At 40.0% G+C, this 24,403-nt stretch overlaps 3 protein-coding genes across 3 annotated transcripts in view; 1 reads left to right on the forward strand and 2 right to left on the reverse strand.

The window, feature by feature from the left end:
- Nucleotides 1–327: 327 nt before the first annotated feature.
- LOC134209039 (probable ATP-dependent RNA helicase ddx20) lies at nt 328–22,208 on the reverse strand. The gene is made up of 3 exons (XM_062685023.1): nt 22,076–22,208; nt 3,736–4,037; nt 328–3,547 (listed from the first exon to the last, which is right to left on the reverse strand). Exons 2-3 carry the CDS (start codon nt 3,914–3,916, stop codon nt 540–542), a joined length of 3,189 nt encoding a protein of 1,062 aa, XP_062541007.1. The 5' UTR covers nt 3,917–4,037; nt 22,076–22,208; the 3' UTR covers nt 328–539.
- LOC134209027 (zinc finger protein 14-like) lies at nt 13,807–14,391 on the reverse strand. The gene has a single exon (XM_062685008.1). The coding sequence runs from the start codon at nt 14,389–14,391 to the stop codon at nt 13,807–13,809; it is 585 nt and encodes a 194-aa protein (XP_062540992.1).
- A 140-nt stretch (nt 22,209–22,348) lies between the features above and the next one.
- The window catches only part of LOC134209040 (D-glucuronyl C5-epimerase B), a 37,411-nt gene continuing 35,356 nt past the window's right edge, over nt 22,349–24,403 (forward strand). The window contains exon 1 of the mRNA XM_062685024.1: nt 22,349–22,956. Within this exon, the coding sequence (XP_062541008.1) occupies nt 22,903–22,956 (54 nt within the window). The 5' untranslated portion in view covers nt 22,349–22,902. The remainder of the gene's footprint in view (nt 22,957–24,403) is intronic.

A 24,403-nucleotide genomic window follows, 5' to 3' on the forward strand; every position in this document is an offset into this window, starting at 1 on the left:
TGTCAGCATACGACCATAGTTCCCACCGGGGTTGGTTACCCGATCTTCCCTACGGTTGCTGGGTAAGAGGCTAAGGACCGCGAGATGGGGTCTATTTTATTCCTTCAGGTACGCGAAGTACTTTGTTCATATTTAGTATAAAAAAAACTTTTTTTTTGTGAACTTTAGTCTAATCTAGGGAATGGTGCATTCTGGGGATTAGGACATTCTGCGAAATGTCTTTCGGGGGTATGACATACAATCACGATTTCCTTCACCCACTTGCTCCACTGTACCTTAGCAAAACCTTTCCAAGGATGTTCTTTCCGGTTTTCAAAAAATGGGTGGTATGTTTCAATATTAACTTGTATTTAAATGTACCTGTCTCTGTTCTCTCTAATTCACAAAAGCCATTCTGGCCAACAAAAAAAAATCGATAAGCAACTCAAAAGTAAATAGATGATAAGAAGTAAGTAATAACATCACATTTCAAAGATTTCAAAACTACTCAGCTACGTGTTCCTGTTCGTAAAATAGTAGTCAACGCAATTGCGAAAAGTTCAATTACCGAAAGCGTTGTGTCGGGCATAGGCCGCAAACCGCACATAATCCCGAATCATGGTCATCTGGTTCCAGTACTGCGTGGTCCAGTTGGCATGCGATCGATGGTACCGATTAGTGGCATTCTTCGATCGTTTGGAAACTCTTCGTTTCTTAGTTGCTTCTCCGCTTTGTTGTTGCTCTTGTTGCTGCTGCTCTTCCTGTTGTACCTCGCCGGGAACATTTTGCGTCTCCGATTCCCAGACCCGCTGGTCGAAGAAGGACGAGTTCGATGATTCACTGTCGTACTGGGAAGAATAGGAGCTAGCATCGTCTGCCTCCTCCGTGGCAGATACTGTGTCCGGAATTTGGGGTAGCGCCCGGTGATCGACTTCCGCTTGGTCACCCTGCTGACTTGCTCCGCCCGGAATCACTCCCACGGAATTTGAGTGAAGTTCTAGAGAGTTGTCGTCCGGCTGCTGGAACCGAATTCGTTTCGGGCGGTTGTCCTGCGGAATGACAGCTTCTTCCGGTTCGAACACGGAACCGTGATTGGAACCACATGTGTTGGAATTAAGATCGAATGTGGCCGCCTCCTCTTCTTCCTCTTCGACGGAGGGTTGATGCTGAAGTCGCGATGGATCCAATGTGATTCCGCTGGGCACCACATCTGGAACGGATCCTTTGCGGGAGTTAATGTCCCGATCGCTGACTGGGTCATCATGTACCTCCAAGCTGCAACCATCGATGGAAAATTGGAACGGCCGCTGCTGTTGGCCGGCTTCCAGTTCTTTCTGTTCCATTATTTTGGCAAATAGGGCATCGTTGTTCACCTCCAAATGGAGGCAATTCTGTTGCGTTGGGATTCCGGGGTCAGAATTATGATCGATCTCCGAAGAATTGTTGGAGCTCGATGAGCTGACTTGGTGATCCGGTAGGGCACCTCGAATTTCCTGCACCCGGGAGTTTGGAGTCGTGAAGTTGGAACCGACTTCCACCTTTTTGGTTGCGTTGGAGCTGAAGGAACTATCGCTGGTGTAGCAAGATTCCGGGGTGGAACAACTGAGTTCCGAAGTTTCAGAAGACGAATGTTTATCAGATGTTTCAGAGGATTGTGGCTCGCGATCGACTTTCTCCATGGCAGCGAGAAAGAGTTCGTCGACATTCTCTCCGTTGGACAGGGGCTGATTATCCGTTGAGTCATCAACGTCTAATTTTTGCATAGCCTCCAAGAACATTGCATCAATAGAATTTTTTCCGTTAGTATTGTGAGATTCTGTGGTATCTGGCTCAGGTTCAGGTACGTTGCCATTTTCAGCATCCTTGTCGAGTTCCACTTGCTTCATAGCGGCAAGGAACTTTTGATCTACTTCTGATTGAATACTCTGTTCTGAAATTTGCGAATCATTGGACAGGGTAAGTGAATCTTCCAGTTCTAATTTCCTCATAGCGGCTAAAATCATATCATCTGCATTCGAAGTGGATCCACCATTTTCTGCTGCATCGAAAACTTTATATATTTCATCATCGCCGAATTGAAGTTTATTTTGAGAAGCCTGGTCAATTTGATTGCAGTTCGGTTCTTCATCAGCATCTATCTTATCAATTGCAGCAAGGAACAAATCTTCAACGTTTTTTTCGCTCACAGTCGGATGTGTCGCCTTCTCCTTGTCGTTTTCTGCGCTGCACAAAGGAATAACCCTTTCCACTATTTCATCTTGTTCATCATCGGTAATCACCGCTTTTTCGTGATTTTTGGACAACTCTTCGATTGAATCGACCTCTATAGCGGAGCTAGATTTTGGAATTTGCTCTTCCAAGCTATCGTTCAGAATGGTTTCATTAGATTTGGAATTCAGCTCCGTTTTGGAATCAACTTCTTCAATAGTTTCCAGAAAAGCTCGTTCCGCACCCTGATCGCGAATTTCCTGCTCTAACTTTGAAGCGTAAAGTTTTGGATATTTTTCGCCATAGTCATCGAAGTTCCAGATTTCTTCCAACCGTTCAGAGGGGAGCCGGTAGACAAACATTTCATTCCCTCCAATATCTTGGAGTATTTTCCGAAAACGATCCATTTCTTTGCTGGACGACACAAGAGTGATCGCGATTGCTTGAGTGCCGAATCGCCCTGCCCTACCAATTCGATGCAGATAGATCGAATTATCCTTTGGCACATCTACGTTGATCACCAGGTTCACATTCTCAGCGTCGATTCCGCGTGAAATGACGTCTGTTGCTGTCAGCACTCGGCAACGAAATTCCTTCAAATTTTCAACGGTCTTCAGGCGAACACGCTGCTCTTGCCCACCCCTAATGACCTCAGCAGGCCATCCGGCACGACCCAAGTAGCTGCAGTAAGTCTCTGCTTTGGTTTGGGTGTTGGCAAACACCAAACACTGGCCATAGGGAATTTTCTTCAATATTCGGTTCAGCTCAGCAATCTTCTCCATCATCTCTTTAATGTTGTCCTTTCTCTCCGGCAACTCCTGAACGAACTGACGTATTCCGTGCAGCACTGGAACTTCCTTCTTCGGAGTAACGCCAATGAACTTGTCGTTCAAATATTTCAACAATTCGCGGTCTCTATTGTTGTAGTAAGTGGCGCTACATACCACGGTTTGCCTCTTGGTTGGCAGCATTTTGATAATCTGATCAACGTCCGCTTTAAGCGTTCCCGTGATCAAGGAATCGGCTTCATCCAACACCAGCACTTTGATCTGACTCGTATTCAGCACATTGCTCTTGATCAAATGGTTGATCCTTCCGGGAGTACCTACAATGGCTGAACAATTCTGCAAATTCTTTCGATCCTGACTGATTTCCAATCCGCCGATGAAACTCTTCGCTCTGAAATTCGGAACTGAATACCCAATCCGGTTCAGCACATCTTCGATCTGCACCGCTATCTCCCGCGTTGGTACAACCGTGAGCGACTGTGGAAACATCACATCGGGATTGTGGCTCTCTGCTATCAACACGGTAAACACCAGCGTCTTACCGGTTCCGGATTTTGCTTGCACCAGTAGATCTGAAAAATTAGAATCCAGTGTAGGCCATCTTCTAAGGTAAACTCGGTATGAAGCAAAATTTTCCATCTGAGAGCGATCAATACCAAAAATAGTAATTTGTGATAACTCCAATAAAAATTGCTTTATACCGAAAAAAAAAGATACATTTCCATTGGAATAAACGATTTAAAAACAATCAATTCCATACCTAGTCCGAGCTTCGCGAGGGGAATCGCACGTGCCTGGATGGGAGAAGGGTGGGTGAAGTTGTTTCGCGTCAACCCTCGCAGCACCGGTTCCGAGAGGAACATCTTCGAAAACTGCAGCGACAGATCGAACTCGACGTCGGCCGTGCGGAGCCGCTCATCGGTCATTTTATGGCCAGCCATTCTGGAAAAGCGTCCACGAATTTTCACTTTTCTCCAACTTTGTTGCACTTTTTCTCTTCCTGGCAGCGTCAAAGTCGATGAATCCGAACGAGTTTGCGTCTATTTTCTCACACTTCAATCACTGGAATGAGTTGAAAAAAGAAAAGGTGCGTGGTGCGTTTCATTCGGAGTGGTGATAATTTTCGGACAGGTGAAAGGAAATATCGATTGTTTTCGTAGGGATAGGAATGCGGCAACGTATTTTATTTTTTGTGGCAGGAGTGCCAAAATCTTGGCCAAAATATTATATTCGCACAAAGGCCCTTGTATTTAACATGTTATTTGGCTATCTTGATGAGCTTTCTTTTGTCGGTATTTTGAAAAACATGTTATTATAACATGCGAACATGATATAATATTCCGATTCTTTTCTAAAGATACGCGCCGGGTCCCACGCGCCGAGCTTTGTGCAATGCAAAAAGTAAATAAACCAATGTCAAACAGATGTGAGCTTTGTGAACTTTTCCACATTCGGTTCTAAGGTATATGCCTCGGTATTGTGCTTCCAGTTGAAAACCGAAGTGAGCTCTCGTGACGATTGAGTTTTTCCTTATTTCCTGATGTCGCAACTGCATCGCGACTAGTGCGCATCTATGCCACCGCCGTGCGCCATGATGCGCACTAGTCGCGACGTAGTTGCGACAAAAGGAAACGGGAGAAAACTCGATTGTCGCGAGAGCTCACTTCGGTTTTCAACTGGAACCACAATATATGCAGCATTTTGTCGTCCTTGTTTCTGCAAAAGATATTCTTTGGTGGAATTATTTGAGTTTTTGACATTCATTATTTCGTTGGGTTTTGTATATTTTTATGGTGGAGCTTGGTAGTATATAGACGAATCCAAGTAAAAATAAGAAGAAGACACATGACGGTGTTAACTTTGACAGATCCTACAGCACAGCATAGGAAGATCATTTTAAAATGCTTATAATAAATTCTAGACAAATTGTAATTAAAATCTGATTGATGTACGATACGGAAAAAGTTCTGAATTACATATTCGGAAGCTTACTTCAATTTTTTGAATATTTTCCAAAAATGTATCTATCATACAGTTCGGAACTTTTTCCGTATCATACTTCAATCAGATTTTAATTACATTTTGTCTACAATTTATTATAAGCATTTTAAAATGATCTTCCTATGCTGTGCTGGGATCTGTCAAAGTTACACCGTCGTGTCTTCTTCTTATTTTACTTGGATTCGTCTATAAAATGTAGTACTGTATACAATTTTTATCAATTTTTAATGTAAAATATTACATAGCCTATGTAATATTTTACATTAAAAATTGATAAAAATTGTAAGTACCGCAATAGAATGAAACACCTTAGCGGTGCACAACTAAGCGAGGTAGAGGCAACAATCAATATATGAATGAATATTGCTTTTTGCATTGAAACTTTTCGTTTTGGCACTGAAACCATTGACACTTGTCTTCAGCGACTGCTTCCGCGATAGTGCATTTGCACATTTCATTCACTCATACATCTATATTGCTGTCAAAATGTGCATTTGACAACTAAATTTTCAGCTAAAAGGTCTATTTTTTGACACCGATGCACTCACACAACCAATCGACATCAGGTGTCAAAAAATCAGGAGTACCAACTTGACCACTATCTCCTTGTCGCCGAGTCTGGCGCTGAGTGCTCGGCGCGGAAAACCAAAGGTGGGAATAAATTTTTGGGGCTTTTGCGCAATATTTTTAAAGGTTCCAGATTCATAGGCTATATGAAGGACCCTCGGTACCCAGTAATGTCATTTGTAAATCAAGTACGTTATCTATGAACGACCAATTAGTTCAATATTTAGCACGGCTGTCATAGTAACTTTTTTTCTCCACCCAACAAAAACAATATCCAGCTGAAAGGTGGTAATGGAAGCAGAGAAAATATGAGATAATCCGATATGATTTATTTGTCATTGAAATAGAATAATAATTAAATATTTTCTAATTTCTTATAGCAATTTATTAAAAGCGTGAATCTGTTCCTGAGAAATATTTCAACCCTTAAATGCGCAATGTTGTTTTAAAACAACAAACCGAAAATACGTTTAATGTTAATAATTTTAATGGTTATTTACGTTAAAAATATTTCCGACGATTTCTAAAAAAATCGCCTTGCGCCTTTAAGGGTTAAAAGTGAACACGAAATTTGCATATCTGGCTTGAAGCTGCTGTTATGTGACACTGTAATTTACGGAATTTACGGATAGGCGCCTAATACCTATTTTTACGCCTGATGACCCAGCATATTAAGTCGTGATGGACATGTGATTTATCTGCTGTTTTTTTTAAAATAAAATCAAAAGTGACCCATGATAAGAATTCAGGTACACGACAGCGAAAAATACAACTTCCAACTCTGCATGTACATCATCCGTTGAACTTCACAGTTATTTTAAGAAACGATTATAAGGCTTCAGTATTAACACGATCGGAAATCAGCCGCTCTATTATTGTACGTATCCTTTCGATAGACATTTTGACTTTAAAGCATTTAGACATAATTTCTGGGGCAATTAGGAATCAATTCTTTTCTACTATGATCGAGCCACGTAATCGCTGACAGAGTCCGACATGATTTATAGAAAATTTAATGCAGGACATTTATTCATATTCTCTACCCTTATGACCAGGAATCCGTACTCGTTATATTTCGCTATTTTTGCCTTTCTCGTACAACAAAGTTGTACCGAAAGGCTATCATTTCACTCTGAAAACGAACTTTTTACAGGAACATCTGATAGTAAAGTTTCTTATACCATTCGACTCAGTTTGATGAATCGAGGTGATGTCTGTGTGTGTATGTATGTGTGTGTGTATGTTTGTGTGTCTGTATGGTCACTTTTTCAACCTCAAAAACTCACACGATTTTCATGTACTTAGACTTAACTGATTTTATCGCAACACGTTGCATTCCGCAGAGCAACTCTTCTAATTTCATGCTATTTAATTTCATCAAGATTGATTAATGCGTTCGCAGCTGACAAGGAAAATGGTTTAAGCAGTTTTCCATTTTTTCCCATATAATCGGGACTACGAGCATTGAGCAGCTACCGTCCTATAATATAAATTACGTTTGTTCGATGGGTTAGAAACCTCGCTACGGCAATATCGAAAACGCTAACGCAACGAGCAAAGCTTTTCAAAACTTGCAATGTGGAACGTGTTGAACACGAAAACTAATCGACGAACAACGTACGCGCTTTTAAGTTTAGAGCCGACTCGATGATGTTTATTGCCATTATACTTTATCGGAGCATTCGCACCAACACAGTTGTAAGTTTCATCGTTGTCAACAGAAATTGCGTGCACTCGATAAAGACACGATTAACTGCTGGGTCGTACGCTCGTGGTCATGGTGGTGTTTGCGTTTGTTTTGTGTCATACATTGAATGGGGAAAAAGAGGGGTTTCATTGATGCTTCAACATGCTGTTTGGTTTGGGTGGTGTGTGGTATGATGGGTGGTGTGGAGTTATGGTGAAATTTGGGTGATTTCAAGGGCAAATTTGAATATAGCTTTCGTTTTTATTTCCATATTATATTATGTATGCGGTTTTGTTAGTCTTTTATTTATATTTAGGAATCGTTCAAAAATGGCATCGGGCCTTGGCGAAGGGGGGTGGGGGTGTCGTTGGTTGAATAATCTTAAATGTATTTGACGTCATATTCTAGTCGGCCTTGAGAGTTATTGGCCTTATTTTCAAAATGTTCGTGTACATTTCACTCCGAAATCGAACCTTTTATAGAAGTCTTGGAGACCCATGATGTTATATACCAACCCGACCAGTTAGTCATAACAATTATATCAATATATGTTACAAATAACAATACTTGAAATAATTTCTCTGTCAAAAATAAATGAAAGAAAATTTCACGATCGTCTAACTTGATTATAACATAATGTATTATGCTTATTTTACAGAAAAACATAATTGACAACATTTTTGGTAGATAGGAATTGGAAAAAAGACGAAGTTACCACCTTCAATATATCTTGTTTTAATCGAGAAAGGCATCGTCACCGCTAGGTGGATTAATTTGGGTTTTTTTTTTTAAACTTTTGCATTGACTGACTTTGAATCCACAATAAAAGTTGAATTTAAATTTTCGAAAAAAAATATGATTATTATTATAATTATGCATTATGATTTAACTGCCACCGTAAACATAACTTTCCCATATTGATGTGGATTTCGTATTAATATAAGAAGACATAAAAATAGCATATAAACTTCATATCTAGCTTCAGCCTTATATGGTTACTCGAGCGTAGTGCTAAGGAGACATCCATTTTATTTACTGGAAAGTTTTGCCCTTTTCAAATCGGAAGATAGGATCCGTTTGATCTACGAGTAGAACTTCTACCTGGGTACAATACGTAGCAGCTTTCAACATAAAATTCGGAAAAACTATCCTTTGGTTCATGTAAAACAATATAATCTGTACAATGTCCTATTTGACACGCCCGTAGCATATTGAGATATAGGCTGTTGAAGTTGTTTATAAAATAATGTAGTAAAATTCGAACACAAGACGTTCAAACAATGACCTTTCATTTTTTTATATCTATGCTACCCACCATCGACGCACGTTGTACCAGCGAACGATCTGAGAAAATTTTCAATCAACGTTCATCATCAACCAGGTCCAATCGAAATCTCATGCATAGTCACTTCGGAGGTGCTCCAGAACGATCCTGTGCCAAAAAAACATGTCGGCTAAGAGTTGCCTCATTCGGCCGTATTTCAATCGAAATGGGTTCTTCCGATAGTCGTTGATGATGAACTTACTTCTAGCACGAGAGTTTTTTAAGCATGTTGATGTCCCTTTGCAGTATACCGTGATAGAAGCTTTTAATTATCGTTCAATTTTGAACAGCTCGGGAAACATTCATGAGAAAACGAACATTATGACATTTCAGCAGTGTTTTGATTATTTTAGTAGCGCCGATGAATCAAGGGGGCCTTGGATAGGAAAAAAAGTCTTGTTTACATACAGGGGGTAAGTCGATTTTACAATTCTTTTGGGTACCGTTTTTGTAGGACATTGGAACCATAAATTGTGTACTAATTTGTTCTGAACCCAACATCTTGATTATTATATCTATGGTAGAGGTGACTCCTTAGCCGTGCGGTAAGATGCGCGGCTACAAAGCAAGACCATGCTGAGGGTGGCTGGGTTCGATTCCCGGTGCCGGTCTAAGCAATTTTCGGATTGGAAATTGTCTCGACTTCCCTGGGCATAAAAGTATCATCGTGTTAGCCTCATGATATACGAATGCAAAAATGGTAACTTGGCTTAGAAACCTCGCAGTTAATAACTGTGGAAGTGCTTAATGAACACTAAGCTGCGAGGCGGCTCTGTCCCAGTGTGGGGATGTAATGCCAATAAGAAGAAGAAGAAGGTGACTAAGCAAAACTCTAAAAAATCTTGAAAACCACAAAAGCACAGACTAATAGCCTATTCAGATTACGCCATTAATGACATAATAATTGGCGTTTCAGGGTAAATACGCTTTATGATGTCATTATTTTTTACGTAATATTCCATACATTTTGCGCTGTCAAAAGATACCCGCTAAAAAGAGTCATAAAGAATTATTACGAACAATTATTACGAGAGAGCTTTCGTTCTAACTGGGATGCAGGGAGAAATTCAACAAAACAAAACTGACAAGCGTCACGCTCTCTTTGCCAGAGAGAAAATTCTCTATGTTTTCATTTCGTTTCGTAGTTGACAGTCATGCTCTTTCTGTCGCAGCAGGGTCGAATGCATGTTAGATGGAAATCTTCTGAGCGCTGAAAAATAACTCGGATTGTGATGCTTTTGTGGAAAGCATTTTATATGATGAAAAATAATGATGATAATTATTTATTCTCCACTTATTCAACATGAATTGTTTAAAAAACAGATGCTCTCTAGAATTAAGGTGATTATAGAATGAAGCCCGTGATGAATTTTAAATTCACCACACGTTTATCTACATACATTTCCTAAAGCCCAAATCTGGCGAAATAGTTTTCGTACAGTGCCGAAACTCAAATTATTATTGTTCAGCATAACTAAGCAAACGATCTACCATTATTTCAGCCTCACACGCGTTATGGATTTTTCATCTCGTACTCTTAGAAAAAATATTGGAAAAGCACGTGGTTTTCAAAATGGCTGATTTCTGGCATTATTGTATAATCACCTTAACATGAAGTATTTAACTTAAACCTAGATTTAATAGAACAAATCGAATAAATTTTCAATGTTCAAGGGCCAATGCGGAAGACAATTTAAAACGTAGGAATGGTTGTAAAACGAATATATTTGATGAAAAACATAATTTCATAAATTGTTTCAATTCTGCTCCTTGAATGGCTTAATATACTTTGGATTTCAACATTTTTCACGTGGGACAACTGTACGATTTGAATGGGATGTATATATAAAGTAGAATAACCTTAAATAAAACATGGATTGGTAATGCATTAATTCATCCAAAGTCCAGTTTAAATTATATCACATTCACACGATTCGACTTTGTTAGAAGCTGTATCATTGATTGTCGAGTAGAACGCAATGGTTCAGTTTCCATTTTTGAAAAAAAAAAATTTAGTTGCTGAGATGCCCTTCATGGAGATACTGGTGGAAATACATTTTAGTTCGATAATATTTCTTGAAAATTGGTCCAATCGTCCTTTTTTATTTATTTGTGAGAATTCCCAAAAGTATCTAAATTTTTCTATCAAATCTCCGTTCGATCATAGTACAGAATCAAAATACTTTTTAAACTTAAAAATAAATTGAGGAATAGTCTGATTCCCCGAAGAACGGTGCACCCAACTAATGAATGTAGCTTCGCTCATTATCCTTAATGAGAGCTGCAAATATTCTTCGAAAATCCCTTTTCATATTTTTTTTCGTAGAAACTTTGTTCAGAAAAAAATGTTCGATTGTCGCAACACAAATGCCTGATTTCGCAAATTAAATTTTAAAACTCTCCTTGAATTCAACCCTGTATTAGCGTGCAAATGAGGAAACATGGAAACGTCAAGATATATTATCTTGCTGCAGTCTGAACACCTCGTAATAATTGGATATCCTCTCACTTAACCAAGTCATAAATAGCCCAACCTGAATAGGCTATAATAGCTTATGCACATTACGCCATTTATGATAGTAAAATCCACGATAACTGGATGCCACCACGATAACTGGATGCCAATCCCCATACATTCGATTTTGTATCTCAACTTTAACATGATATTTAATGATAAATGACGTAATCTTTATTGTTTGATTCATCAACAGACAACTTAGGTCCTAATGATGCTTATCCTAATTAATACTAATAAAAGTAATTATAATAAAATCATCGTTAATTATGAAACATGGCAGAATAAGCCCTTGTAAAATTACGACGAATCGTCTGTCTGGATAGATTAAAATCAAAACATGTGGCAACCTCGTTGAATGCCCGCTGTAGACCCACCATCGCTCCACGTTGTCCGTAATTCGTTCTTCGAAAAGGTATCCTCAGCATTCCGTTATTTCGCAGTGCCCTAGGTCGAACGTTCAAGTTTACTGATTCCAGAATTTCAGGGCAGTCGATTCTGCCTTGGAGCGTATCAGCAACGACTATGGCCCGTGCAATGTGCCTCCGCAATTGTAGGCTTTCAAGATTAATCAATTGACAACGGCTGCTATAACTTGGTAACCGGAATGGGTTTCGCCATGGAAGCAACCGAAGAGCAAAACGAATGAAGCGGCGTTGAACAGATTCAATTCTTACTGATCCGTTCTGGTAATTAGGATGCCATACAGCGGAACAATATTCCAGCGTAGATCGAACCAGCGAACAGTACAGTGATTTCAAGCAATAAACATCGGTGAAACCCTTGGCGACGCGAAAGATGAATCCTAATGTTCTAGAAGCCTTCTCGATCACGTAAGAGACATGATGCTTGAATGTTAGCTGCGTATCTAGAATAACACCAAGATCCTTTATACAGTTCACACGTTGCATCACGATTCCATTGAGCTCATAGTTGTAAATTATTGGCTGATGTACACGAGTGAAAGAGATCACGGAACATTTGCTAGGATTGACAACCATCCGGTTCAATGTGCACCAAGCCGCAAATGAATTAATATCTTGTTGTAGGTCCATTGCGTCAGAGATAGACCGAATTAGTGCATATAGCTTCATATCATCCGCATACGACAGTAGCGGTCCTCGAAGCACATTGTTTACATCGTTGAAATACAAGAGGAATATCAAAGGGCCAAGATGGCTTCCCTGAGGAATGCCTGAGGTTGCCAAAAATTCAGTGGACTGAGAATTGCCTACCGTAACAGACAGTCTCCGTCCGGTGAGATATGAATGGAACCAGCGCAAAAGATAACCAACAATGCCACAAATTTCCAATTTCGCAACCGTAATATCGTGGTTAATTTTATCGAAAGCTGCATATAGGTCCGTATATACAACATCCGTTTGTGATTTCTGCACAAAGCTGTCGGAAATGCTAGAAGTTAGGCACAAAGATTAGTGGTCGTAGATCTGCCTGAGATGAACCCATGTTGATCGGCACTCAGATGTTGCTTACAGTGAGATATGAGTGGTTCTGTTATAACTAGCTCGAATAATTTGGATGCAGCGCACAAGGATGAGATGCCGCGATAATTGTTGACATCTTTTCGATCACCCTTCTTGTACACGGGAAACATTGTAGCGGTTTTCCACACGGACGGAAAAAGTCCACTGGATAGCGATTTGTTGAAAATCAATTGAAAGGGAGCGAGCAGAAGTTCGATGTGCCTTTTCAAGAACGCAGACGGAATGCCATCCGGACCTGGACTCATGGATGATTTTAACTGCGAGTTAGCTCTACGGATCATTTCTACATCTACGAAAAACGTGGCCCAAGTGATCCCGACTGCAGGAACGTTGTTAGCAGCCTCAGCGATTGTGACATCAGAGATGACTTCGTTACAATAGGTGCTCACAAACTTGTCGGCAAATAGCTGACAGATGGATTGGGGTGTAGAGGCCACTTCCTCGTCCAGAGTCATTGTTGTAGGAGCCCAGCTTGTTTCCTTTGTTCATTTATGTACTTCCAGAACGTTTTAGGCCTGGTCCTCAAGTTTTGCTGTATATTTTGCTGATATTGAGAAAAACAGAGTCGGCTAACAATCTTGTACGCAGAGTTTAATTTTTTGTAGTGCTCACGCAACGATAAGGAACCGTGTTTGGAATAGCGCTTGAGAGCAGCTCTTTTAGCAGTTTTCATTCTACGAAGCTGACGGGTCTGCCAAGGACAACTATAAGGAGCGACGATTTTCTTAGGAACATGTCTTTCAATCACGTGTCCAATAATATGCGATAAAGTCAATGCCGCATTCTCTGCATCACAACCGCCAAGAATGTCAACCCAGTCCAATGTAGCAAAGAATTCAGCAATGCTATGATGATCTGAATAGGCTATAAAACCACATAAAACGGACGAGCCGGTGACAAGCGCGGTGTCATCATCATCAATAGTCATAGCCCGCTGTCATTACTGAAACGCAGTGTAAAAAAAATTTAGCCCAGGACATTCTGGCTACGATCTGGCGATGGGCTATAGTATAAGTAATGTTCAAAAAATGAATCCGATTCTGAAATTCCTTGAGTAGTCCGAAACTAGTAGAAACTTGCCAATGAAAAGTATGATGCTCGAGGACTGGAGGTTCTAAGGAAAATTCGGTAAGTTATTTAAGATAAAAGTACTGATATATTGATACATAATACAATTCTGTTTATTTACTTAAATGAATATGCCCATAATACGTAAAGATGAAATTATTCGTTTATTGAATAACAGTTGGACCTATTTCGATTAAATCATGCTCTTCTTTGATATCTATTGGCACAGTAGTCTCCAATGAATCCTCATTGAGAATTGAATCAGACTCATTGGACATACCTTCACTTACAATTACTTCATTCTGTGGTTGCGCACATCTAGTTTTAACTATTGAGGAATCTTTTCTGGGTCGTCCTCTTTTCCTCAACAGTTTAAGCAAACTATCTTTCACAAGGCTAGATGGTTCCCCACTTTCTGATTTTCTTTCTTTCTTATTTTTGGGCGCACTAGAAGAAGCTTTGCCGTCGTCAGGATCATTTGACTTTTCATCCGCCTTCCGTTTGCGTTTCTGTGGTTTGATAAATTCTTTCAAATGACGATCCGGGTTCCGATGACACTTGCTATGGTTGGCTAGACTTTGCAGATGAGAAAATGCCTTTTCACAGAATGCACATTTGAAAGGCAGTTCGTTCACATGAGCGGTTTCTCGATGAACGCGTAACTCATCTGGTAACTCGAATGTTAGAGAACAATGCAAACAGTAGTACCGATTATCGCGCATGTGCATTATCTCAATGTGTCGTTTCATGTTTGAGTCCTGGGAAAAAGATTTGAAGCAAATGTTACATCTGAAAGAGAAATGATAATTATTCAATGAAAAACGAGTCACACAGCTAAAGAATCACCTGGAGTGTTCGTCTACTCGATGAGCTCGTAGGTGTTTACGTAGACGTGGAATCGTGTGAAATTTTTTTGGGCAATGAGGACACTGGAAGTTGCGCTCTCCATGCGTTAAGCAGTGATTGGAATATTTTGTTTTAGAATTGAACACAGAATTACAAAGCAAGCATGTATATGATTTTTCAACAGGCTCCTGAGGATGCGCAGCTTTCATATGAGCTCGTTTTTCCTCTATTTGCGCAAACTCTTCCTTGCATATTGGACAGCAGAATCGTTTCATGGTGTGGACTAGCATGTGCCCTACAAGTACAAGTAACTGGATGATTATTCAAAATTCAAAAATTGGATTACGATTTACTACCTTGTAAATCCTTTTTCTGGGGATAACTTTTATCACATACTTCACATTTGAATGGACGATCCTTTGAATGAACTTGCTTTTTGTGCTTTGATAAATTCCCGCTCTCAGAAAATGATTTATCTGGAAAATCAGTATTTGAAGCATTGGTTTTTTTATTCTTAATATTTTGTACCTACCGCATGTATCACATTTGAATTTCTTTTCATCCGAATGTGTGCGCATATGACGTAATAGTCTCCAATGTTCAATGAACGTTTTGCTACAGATTTTGCATTTCGGCATTGTTGAATCGCTGTGTTTTTCCATTTGATGTTTTGTTAGATCCCACGGCTAAACAAAGTTTTAGTTAGTTGAAATTGCCATATAAAATCATCGACGTTTACCAACCTTGTAAAACCGTTCGGAACACTCGTTGCAATCTATTGGATTACAATGTGTCGTTTGGTGCTGGAATAAATCCGCAGTTTTTCGGAAACGTTTTTTACATATTTTACACTCATGGTGGAGTTCCTTCTTAATCGAATCCAGCGTTACAATTGGATTTTTTCTTCCGCGAGGTGCAGTTACACTTAAAGGATCCGGAACGTTACGTAACGAGTCCAAAAGGGTTGTGCTGATAAATTCATCGTCGTTGGAAGTTGAAGCAGCTGATGGGAGTTCAGCTTCAGGTTCTTGTTTTACAGTGTTATTACACGGGATTGATTCACTATGGTTTGATTCCATCTTAGCTGCACGCGAGTGTCACCAAGATGTGATAGAATAGAACATACAAGATTAGAGTCAGCATGTATGTAATCAGGATCAGCATAATTTTAATAGCAAATAATCTGACAGAATTTTTCGTTAAATAAAAGATAAGAAACACAGAATTGAGTTTTGGACTCATTGTGTGTTCCAGGTATCAACAATCGACGAACCGGAGGATCCGTATTTCTAAGCGAAAGAAAACGACATAAAATCATGCGTTGCTGCTGTTATATGCAAGCTTGCTTTCCACCACTAGATTAGTTAGTTTTTCAAAATCCCCCTGTAATACTTTCCGCCTAAATATCACATTCAATTTCAAAATACTTATCACCAATGTTGGTAAAAACTCAAAATCTCAAAACTCATGGATGAATCAAATCAAGCGTGAGTTGAAATGCACCAAACTCAGCACCTAAAAACTCATGGTTGAGTTGAATCATCCATTTGAATCATCGTAGGTTTTCTTTTGTTCTCCTTTGTTAAAAACAGTAAATTGACGTTTGTCGCATAAAATATTTGACACTCTTTTATGTATATGCAATAAATTGCCCCCAAATAGATTTCAAATGCGTTTTTAAACCAAAATGATTTTTTGGCAAATGAGTGAAATGATGCGTTTCTGCATGAAAAATTCAAGCGTGATGCATTCCTTTAAAATCGCATACGATTTCGTTCGCACGGGAGCGCTCGTTGATTGAGATTTATGAGTGATTTTACCAACACTGTATCACTAAAACAACCAAAATGAGCCAAATGATCCTCAATCATACAAGCCACAATTGCTGTGAAAAGCAAGGTGGAAAGTACGCACAATATTGAAAGATGGTTTTTATTCATATCAGGCAAAAATAAACAAAAATGACGGAAGCAAAAACGAATCGAAAGAACACTTTACTAAAATCAAATAGCAAGCAAAACAATTATGTTGCTTTGCTGCTAAGAAATGCGCTGAAAATTTAAAGTGGATTCCAGAGATGTCCTACACAGTTGGCAAAAAATCTGCACGCCGGAGCCACGCAGGCGCGCGCTCAGCAAATATACCGGCGTGTAACAACTTTCCCGAAGAACCAATATTTTTTGAAGCCCCCCTTTTAAAAATCGAAAACATAAACCGAAAAAGTGCTGCACGTGTAAGCCGGCCTGAAAAATCGGGCCAATCTTGAAAACAGCACTTTATTGATTTTGTGTTTTAATTTTTTTAATATTTAAAGGCATAAAAAATATGGGGTCTTTGGGAAAATTGACCTTAAATAAAATAATAATCTAGCGAATCTTTTTGTCGGGAAAGGGCACCCGAAGTAGAATAACAATTCAATTTATTGTAACACTACTATTAATAACATTAAATTGGCAATAGATTATATTGTAAATGAAACCATAGAAATACATTAAAATGCATTGTTATGAACCATTTACTCAAATGTAAATGAAGTTTTCGCAATAGAATGTACGGGTTGTTAAGTATCGTAACAATACAAAATCTAAGATTTTTCCATACATTTTTTTCGTCACACAATAGAGTGTATGGTTAATATATTGTTGAAATATCCGAACAAAACTGTTCAAAATACAATGGATTGTATTGTATTTGTATAGTAAAACAATACGATTTTTGATTTCTCAATTGTGATAGCTTTACTATTTAATAATAGTGCTGTCCAATGAGCAGCTCGAAGTTATTCCCGTCCTGCTCGTTCTTTTTTGTCAACAAATGGGCATGAGCGGGACAGGGAGAAACTTCGAGCTACTTCAAGCTCTCATTGGACAGCACTAATGCAATTTAAAGGGAAAAACCCGACTTAATCCACCTACAGTGAATGGAACCCTTCTTACACTTTTGAAAGGTTATGGGTGCACTGCATATTACAATTTTTATGCATAAACATGAACTTCAATTGGATAACAAATAAATGAAGTTTTTATGCTCGAAAAAAAGTTCGAATCTACAGTTGGTATTTTTTTTTCGGATTTCAGATATATCAGCAGGATCCAACATCCGATTGAAAAAAAATGCATTTCATGGCAATATTTTAGCTTCCGCTTATAGTTAAGAGAGCTCAATCAGATAGCAAACTATTGAGATCTTGAAGTGGCACTATCTTGTAACATACACATTTTATATCTAGTTCTTTGATCTGAGTTGAAAGGTATGCGATTATGGTAATAGTAAAAGGAAAAAATCTAGTTTTATAAAATATTATTAAATATTTTTACAAATTAAATAATTCAAGCAGCATCAAGACACAAGTGTGAAAGTCGTATATTAATAGAAAGCGAAATAAACATAAAGCAATTGGTCGCTAAGGAAACGCTTGTGATAATTTTTATCGTCTTCAATATAAAAAAGGGATATTTATGGATTTTTTAAATTTTCAATAAAAATGCACAAATGCTGCAGATTTGCTTTGCAACCAAGCCCGATGATTTGCAAACCGTTGAAGCCCGAAAGAGTTCAAATCGAACCATAGATGGCTGAGATATTGATATGGCAATTTTTATTAGTTTTCTAAAAATATGCCTCATGTGCGTACTTCACAGATATCTCGGAAGCTAAATGTCCGATTACAAAAACATTTTAAAGCGTTCAATGGCAAAGACATAGCTTTCGTTTTAAGTTAAAATCATGCAAATCGGTTCACAGACAGCTGAGATCTTGATGTGACATTATTTTGCCAATGATGTGAACAAAATACGTCTAATGCTTTATGTTCGTATTTCACAGATATCTCTGGAACCCAATATCTGACTGGAAAAAAAAATTGATGGGTGCTATCGCGAAGCCATAGCTTTCGTACAAAAATGAAAGCGTGCAAATCGGATCACAGACGGTTGCGATCATTATGTGGCATTATTTTGTTAGTTTTCTGAAAATGCACTTAAGATTCGTATTTCACGAATATTTCTGAAATTAAATGTCCGATTGCAAAAAAATTTCAATGCGTTCAATGGCAAAGACATAGCTTTCGTTTAAAGATAAAATCATGCAAATCGGTTCACAGACGCCTGAGATCTTGATGTGACATTATTTTGCACTTAATGTTCGTATTTCTCGAATATCTCGGAAACTAAATGTCCGATTGCAAAAAAATTCAATGCGTTCAAAGGCATAGCTTTCGTTTAAAGATAAAATCATGCAAATCGGTTCACAGGCGGCTGAGATCTAGATGTGACATTTTTTGTAACACACACACACACACACACACACACACACACACACACACACACACACACACACACACACACACACACACACACACACACACACACACACACACACACACACACACACACACACACACACACACACACACACACACACACACACACACACACACACACACACACACACACACACACACACGAGAACATCGTGCAAGAAATGTGCAAAAATGAGAATACGTGGAACGAAATAGGAAGAGTGGTAACGCAGATCATGAAATCGCTGCAGCGAAAATGGCGTGAAGACCAGAGGGTGTCTGGAAGCGATCATAATCGGTCGGTCGGTCACGGGGAAGCTTCCGTCGTCGGGGAACTTCCTGTCGGTGTAGGATAGATCCGCCGCCGGGGACTATCTGAGTAAATCGCGATCCAGTTGGGAGCTTAATGGCTCAAGAATACAGAAGATTAATATCGAAGAGTTTCCGCCGCCGGGGAGCCTCTAGTCGGAGTAGGCTAGATCCATCGTCGGGGACTAGGCCGAGTAGAACGTGACGCGTTGGTAGAACTGGTTTCGGGTCGTCGGAGCACCATTGAACCGGACGCTATGCTCCACCCGGAATCTCTGGATCGACTTCGGCACTCGGACCGGTCACTCGCTGAAGTAAGAAAGGCCTCCCGTCCTGCGCTGATCTGGAAAACACCAGAAATGTTAAAAGTGGTAAAAACAAGTCTTACACAGAAGCGAGTCGTCGGTTCCGAGGAAATTCAACGTCGGGGAACTCCCTGTCGGAGTAGGATAGATCTGCCGCCGGGGATCATCCGAGTAGCCCGCGATTTAGCTGGGAGCTAAATGGCTCAACGAAAAAGTGCAGCAAAAGTCAAGGAAACTATGCTGGGAGCCGAACGGCTCAATGTTAACAAAAGTTCCGTTCGGGAGAGTTTCCGCTACCGGGAAGCTTCTAGTCGGAGTAGGCTAGATCCACCGCCGGGGACTATGCTGAGTAGTTCGTGACGCGTCGAATAATCGGTTTTGGGTAGTCGAAGCGCCAGTGAACCGGACGTTATGCTCCACCCGGAATCTCTGGACCGACTTTGGCACCCAACCGGTTTCCCGTTGAAGTGAGAAAGTGCCTCGGACTATCTAGGTGAGACATTAGTGTTGGACAAGCAATAAACTTCCACGGGTCGTCGGTTTTCGGGGAAGCTCTCGCCGCCGGGGGACTTCCCGTCGGAGTAGGATAGATTCGCCGCCGGGGACTATCTGAGTAGACTGCGAACACGTCGAGAGCTAAATGGCTCAAAGATACAGTGGTGCTGAATGGCATGAGGAAGAGAGACAGTGAGCGTCAAAGATTAAGAGACGCGCAAACCGAATAAAAAATGCTTCGATGAGAAAATGTAGCGAACTAGCTGTGCTAGCTAGAGGCTGAACACGTGAAGTGCATGAGCACAGCCCCCCTCCGAAGTATTGACATCCAGTAAGTCCCGGGGGGAACAGGGCATGTGAAGAGAGGGTAACTCAAGTAACCTTCTGTTACTTGGGTGGGTTTAGTGGGTTCAGTGGGCCTTCTGCCGACCGCGCCAACCCCACTCCCTGAGTGATAATTTCAGGTGTCTGTAAGCAGATTTGCCTTCATCCCTCTATAAAAAAAAAAAAAAACACACACACACACACACACACACACACACACACACACACACACACACACACACACACACACACACACACACACACACACACACACACACACACACACACACACACACACACACACACACACACACACACACACACACACACACACACACACACACACACACACACACACACACACACACATACATACATTAGGGTGGCTCAAATTAGTATGGAAAAAAACTTCTTCTAATTTTTTTGATGGGTCGCCCTCTCTATTTGATGCCCTGATGCTCTGGACAAAATTTCAGCCAAATCGGTCAACGTTTGGGCAGTGCTAAACTCGTTGGAAGTTTATATGGAAAAATGTATGCAGAAACATCCCAAAACAGTGAATTGCAGTTGGGCGGCACAACTTACGATGAAGAACTATGATACTCACTCAGATCTTGAAGAATTTAATACAGAATGCTATGCAGAAAACCGCGAGAAGATTAGAGTTTGCCCAGCTAAGTTATTAGCATTTCTCTGAAGTGGGGTTTGAGCAAATTTCGTTTCTTTTACCTTTGAAAAGAAATAAATTCACCCCTACAACACTCCAGTAAAATGCTAATATCTTTGCCTAAAAAACTCTAATCTTCTCGCGGTTTTCAGCATAACATTCTGTATTTAATTCTACAAGATCTGAATGAGTATCATGGTTCTTGATCGTAAATTGTACCTGTCTAACTGCAAATCACTGTTTTTGGATATTTCTGCATACATTTTTCCATATAAACTTCCAACGAGTTTAGCACTGCCCAAACGTTGACCGATTTGGCTGAAATTTTGTCCAGAGCATCAGGGCATCAAATAGAACCGAATAAGAGGGTGGCCTATCAAAAAATTTGAAAAAGTGTTTTTTGAGCCACCCTAATACACATGCTCAGTTCGTCGAGCTGAGTTTATTGGTATTGTCGGCGTAGCACCAAGTTAGAATTCGGAAGTCGGGACTTCCGAACCGAACTTTCTTCCGAAGTTTTATTTGTCAAACTAATTGATGCGTTGTTTAGCGCATCATAGGCGAATCCAGCGCACTACTTCCGAAGTTGGGAAAGTTGCCTGTATCTGGAGAAAAATCCAACTTCGGTATAAAAAGCGGTATAAATTTATTCCGGATAGACAATATATATGACTTGGGTCTCCGAGTCTCGGATAAAAAGTCGATTTTTCAAGTGATCTTAATACCCTTCTTAGGGTGTAAGAAGGGTAAAAATGCATATTTGGCGCTATGAGGCCAATATTGTTATATAGTTTATATGCAATGTAAAGAAACGTTTCAAAAGTTATCAATGTATGAATCTTATGTACGAAAAGGTTTCAAAAACAATTGCAAGTATTGTTACATTAGAGAAATATGTTGATGTATTGTATCCTCAGTGTTGATACAATCTGTGCAACCATCAAGAAACAATGTATCCTATTGTATACCGTACATTGTATGGTAATTCAATTGTTTACACTATTGAACCAATAGTACATTTTTATCCGGGTAATTACCTTAAACGAACGGAACTGAATCGAAGAGCCCCTTGGTTCCATACAGTCCTACCCCCTGCACAAGTTTTTCAACGTTTTGTTTTTGGCTTTTGCTTTTTTCATTCAATGCAAGTTTTAACATAATGCTTTCACTACTCGTGTGTTACTTACCGTTACTGAGCCTTGAATATCAATAACTAATTGCAATTTTCAGTCTTTTAACCTTTCGATTTCCTTTCAGTAAAATTTTGTTTTTACCCCTGAAGAAAACACCGAACTTTTACGAAACGTCAACAACGCGGATGACAGATCCGTGTGATCGATATTTTTCTCGATATTAATATTCGTTTCATTTGTACGAGTCCCTTGTTTTGGTCGCGGTCGGTGCCATCTGCATCTCTGTTGCTCCCGTGGAGTTAGAGCGAGTGGAAATGAGCTGAAAAATCGATCGCCATCATCGCAACAGCAGCAGCGAAAAAAACAAAACAAACGTCACAAGGAAGTTACTGCAGAAAGTGTTCCGATCTGCAATAGCGAAGGAACGTTCGTGCCAGGTTTCCGGAAGTGGGTGGAAAAGTCCAAGTTTATCCGGCTGGTGCAGTAACCGGGTGTATGATAAGTGCTGGTGTGAGGGTGGTTCCCGGATTGCTGGGTGAGATTGTCGATGGCCATAAAAGTGATTAGCTTGATGTGACCGGAGGGTGAAAGCCGAGCAGCTGCAGGGCAAGGACGAATTTTGTTTACAAGATTTTGAACCGCACCTTTTGGCACCTATTGGCGATGAAAACTGACGGACAAGTTGTGTCGTTTTGCTGAGGCTAATCGCAAAGGAAAAGCTGCCGCAATCGATTGGTGTGTCGAGAGCCGGAGAACATTGTTTTCGAGTGAAAATGGATTCTGCTGCTGCTGCTGCAGAGAAATGCCATCGCCGGATCGGAATTTGCTAGAAGTGATTTTTGATAACGGAAGTGGGTTGGGCTAGAAGTTTTCGATTCTCGATGACAACCAACACGCTGAGGAACGGTTTTAGCGCTCCAGCTCATCATCACAAAGTAAGTAATGGTTTTTCTTCCGGTCTTGGGAATGCTAATGCTTCGTTTATATTGCCCCCATAAAAACGTGCCGTGCATATCAATTAAAAGAAAATGTGTGCGGAAGAATGATACAATCAATATTTAATGCTCTTCGTATGAACTCTCTATTAATAGAGTAACTAAACTTAGGACGTGACTCGATATTTGACTTTCGTTGATGAAAAGTTTTACGGTCGTAATCCAAGAATAACCGCATTTTGCGAAAAATTTGATCCCCGTTCCCCTTCAAGACAATTTACTGTGGTGTTGCCTGTGATGTTCGTTCCATCGTTTCATTGATTTATTCATGTTCGTTTCCTTTCGTCTGCCTCCCAGAATCTGAAACTTCTTAGCTGCCTTACCTTGCTAGATTTAAGAATAAGGGTACGTAATGTGGGTTTTTGAATTATCGAAATGATACGTCCTTACCATAAAAATAGGTTCAAAGTGAATTTATTCTATTTTTTGTTATTTGTATTATTTGTTTGATTTTTAAATATTTGAATATCCTTTCAGATGCATAATTAAAATTTTTGTACTCGTGATTTGTGGATTTGCAAAGTACTAGCTTAACAAAAAACTTAGAAGGAGTACAAAACAACCCTAGCACTAATCGTCTTCTTCTTCTGGGACATTGTAGCCTTGCAGTTTGTTGTTTATTAAGCACTTCCACAGCTATTAACAGATAGGCTTCACAGCCAAGCCTCCATTTTTATATTTGTGTATCCATGAGGTTAGCCCTGATAGTCTTAAAGCTTATATCGTCGATCTGGATAGAGAAGGGTTTCGATGAATGTATGACAGCTCATAAGTCCTGAATGATGAAAAAGTTCCTTGGATGATGATTCATGGAAAAATGAGAAATAATGCGATGAGAGATAAGTTTTCTTTGAAAACCGAACCCAAATCGTCTAGGAGGGTCACCGTGTACGTAAAACAATCCCCATTCGGCAACCACATCATCCCCAGTATTGACTCCATATTTTCACCTCTATCTAAAGTCAATTCCTTTGTGTTGTCTTTCGATGTGACACCAAACACTTGCAAGTTGGAACACTTGAACAGAGTTGGAGAGAAAGTTTCGTATGTCGAACCTACCTCTAGAATCAATGAATCTGACTTGTTGGCTTGTTTACCGACATCGATCGCTTCGATCGTCATCCAGACGGTCCCGCCACAGGAAATAATGAGAAAAACGATCCTGTTCCCTGATACCTGGTGGAGTGGAACATCTCTTTTATGTCGCCACACACGGCCACTGGAAATTGACGGAATGAACGGAGGACTGTTGGCAAAGGAACTAGCAGATCGGGTCCTTTTAGCAATCTGGAGCTAAACGACACCCCTTCGAGGGTAGACTTGGCGTCCCAGATAAGACGAACTTTCTGCTTCCTCGGGTGTTGAACCACCCCTAAGGGCAAGAACT

This window comes from Armigeres subalbatus, chromosome 2, assembly GCF_024139115.2.
Source record: "Armigeres subalbatus isolate Guangzhou_Male chromosome 2, GZ_Asu_2, whole genome shotgun sequence".
Taxonomy (NCBI): Eukaryota; Metazoa; Arthropoda; class Insecta; order Diptera; family Culicidae; genus Armigeres; species Armigeres subalbatus.

Bases quoted from the DNA above. Each gene is read 5' to 3' on its own strand.
- LOC134209039 (XM_062685023.1), bottom strand. From the start codon at position 3,916: ATGGCTGGCCATAAAATGACCGATGAGCGGCTCCGCACGGCCGACGTC. The intron at 3,548-3,735 runs GTATGGAATTGA...CTAATTTTTCAG, and splicing joins CCTCGCGAAGCTCGGACTAG to ATCTACTGGTGCAAGCAAAA.
- LOC134209027 (XM_062685008.1), bottom strand. From the start codon at position 14,391: ATGAAACGACACATTGAGATAATGCACATGCGCGATAATCGGTACTAC.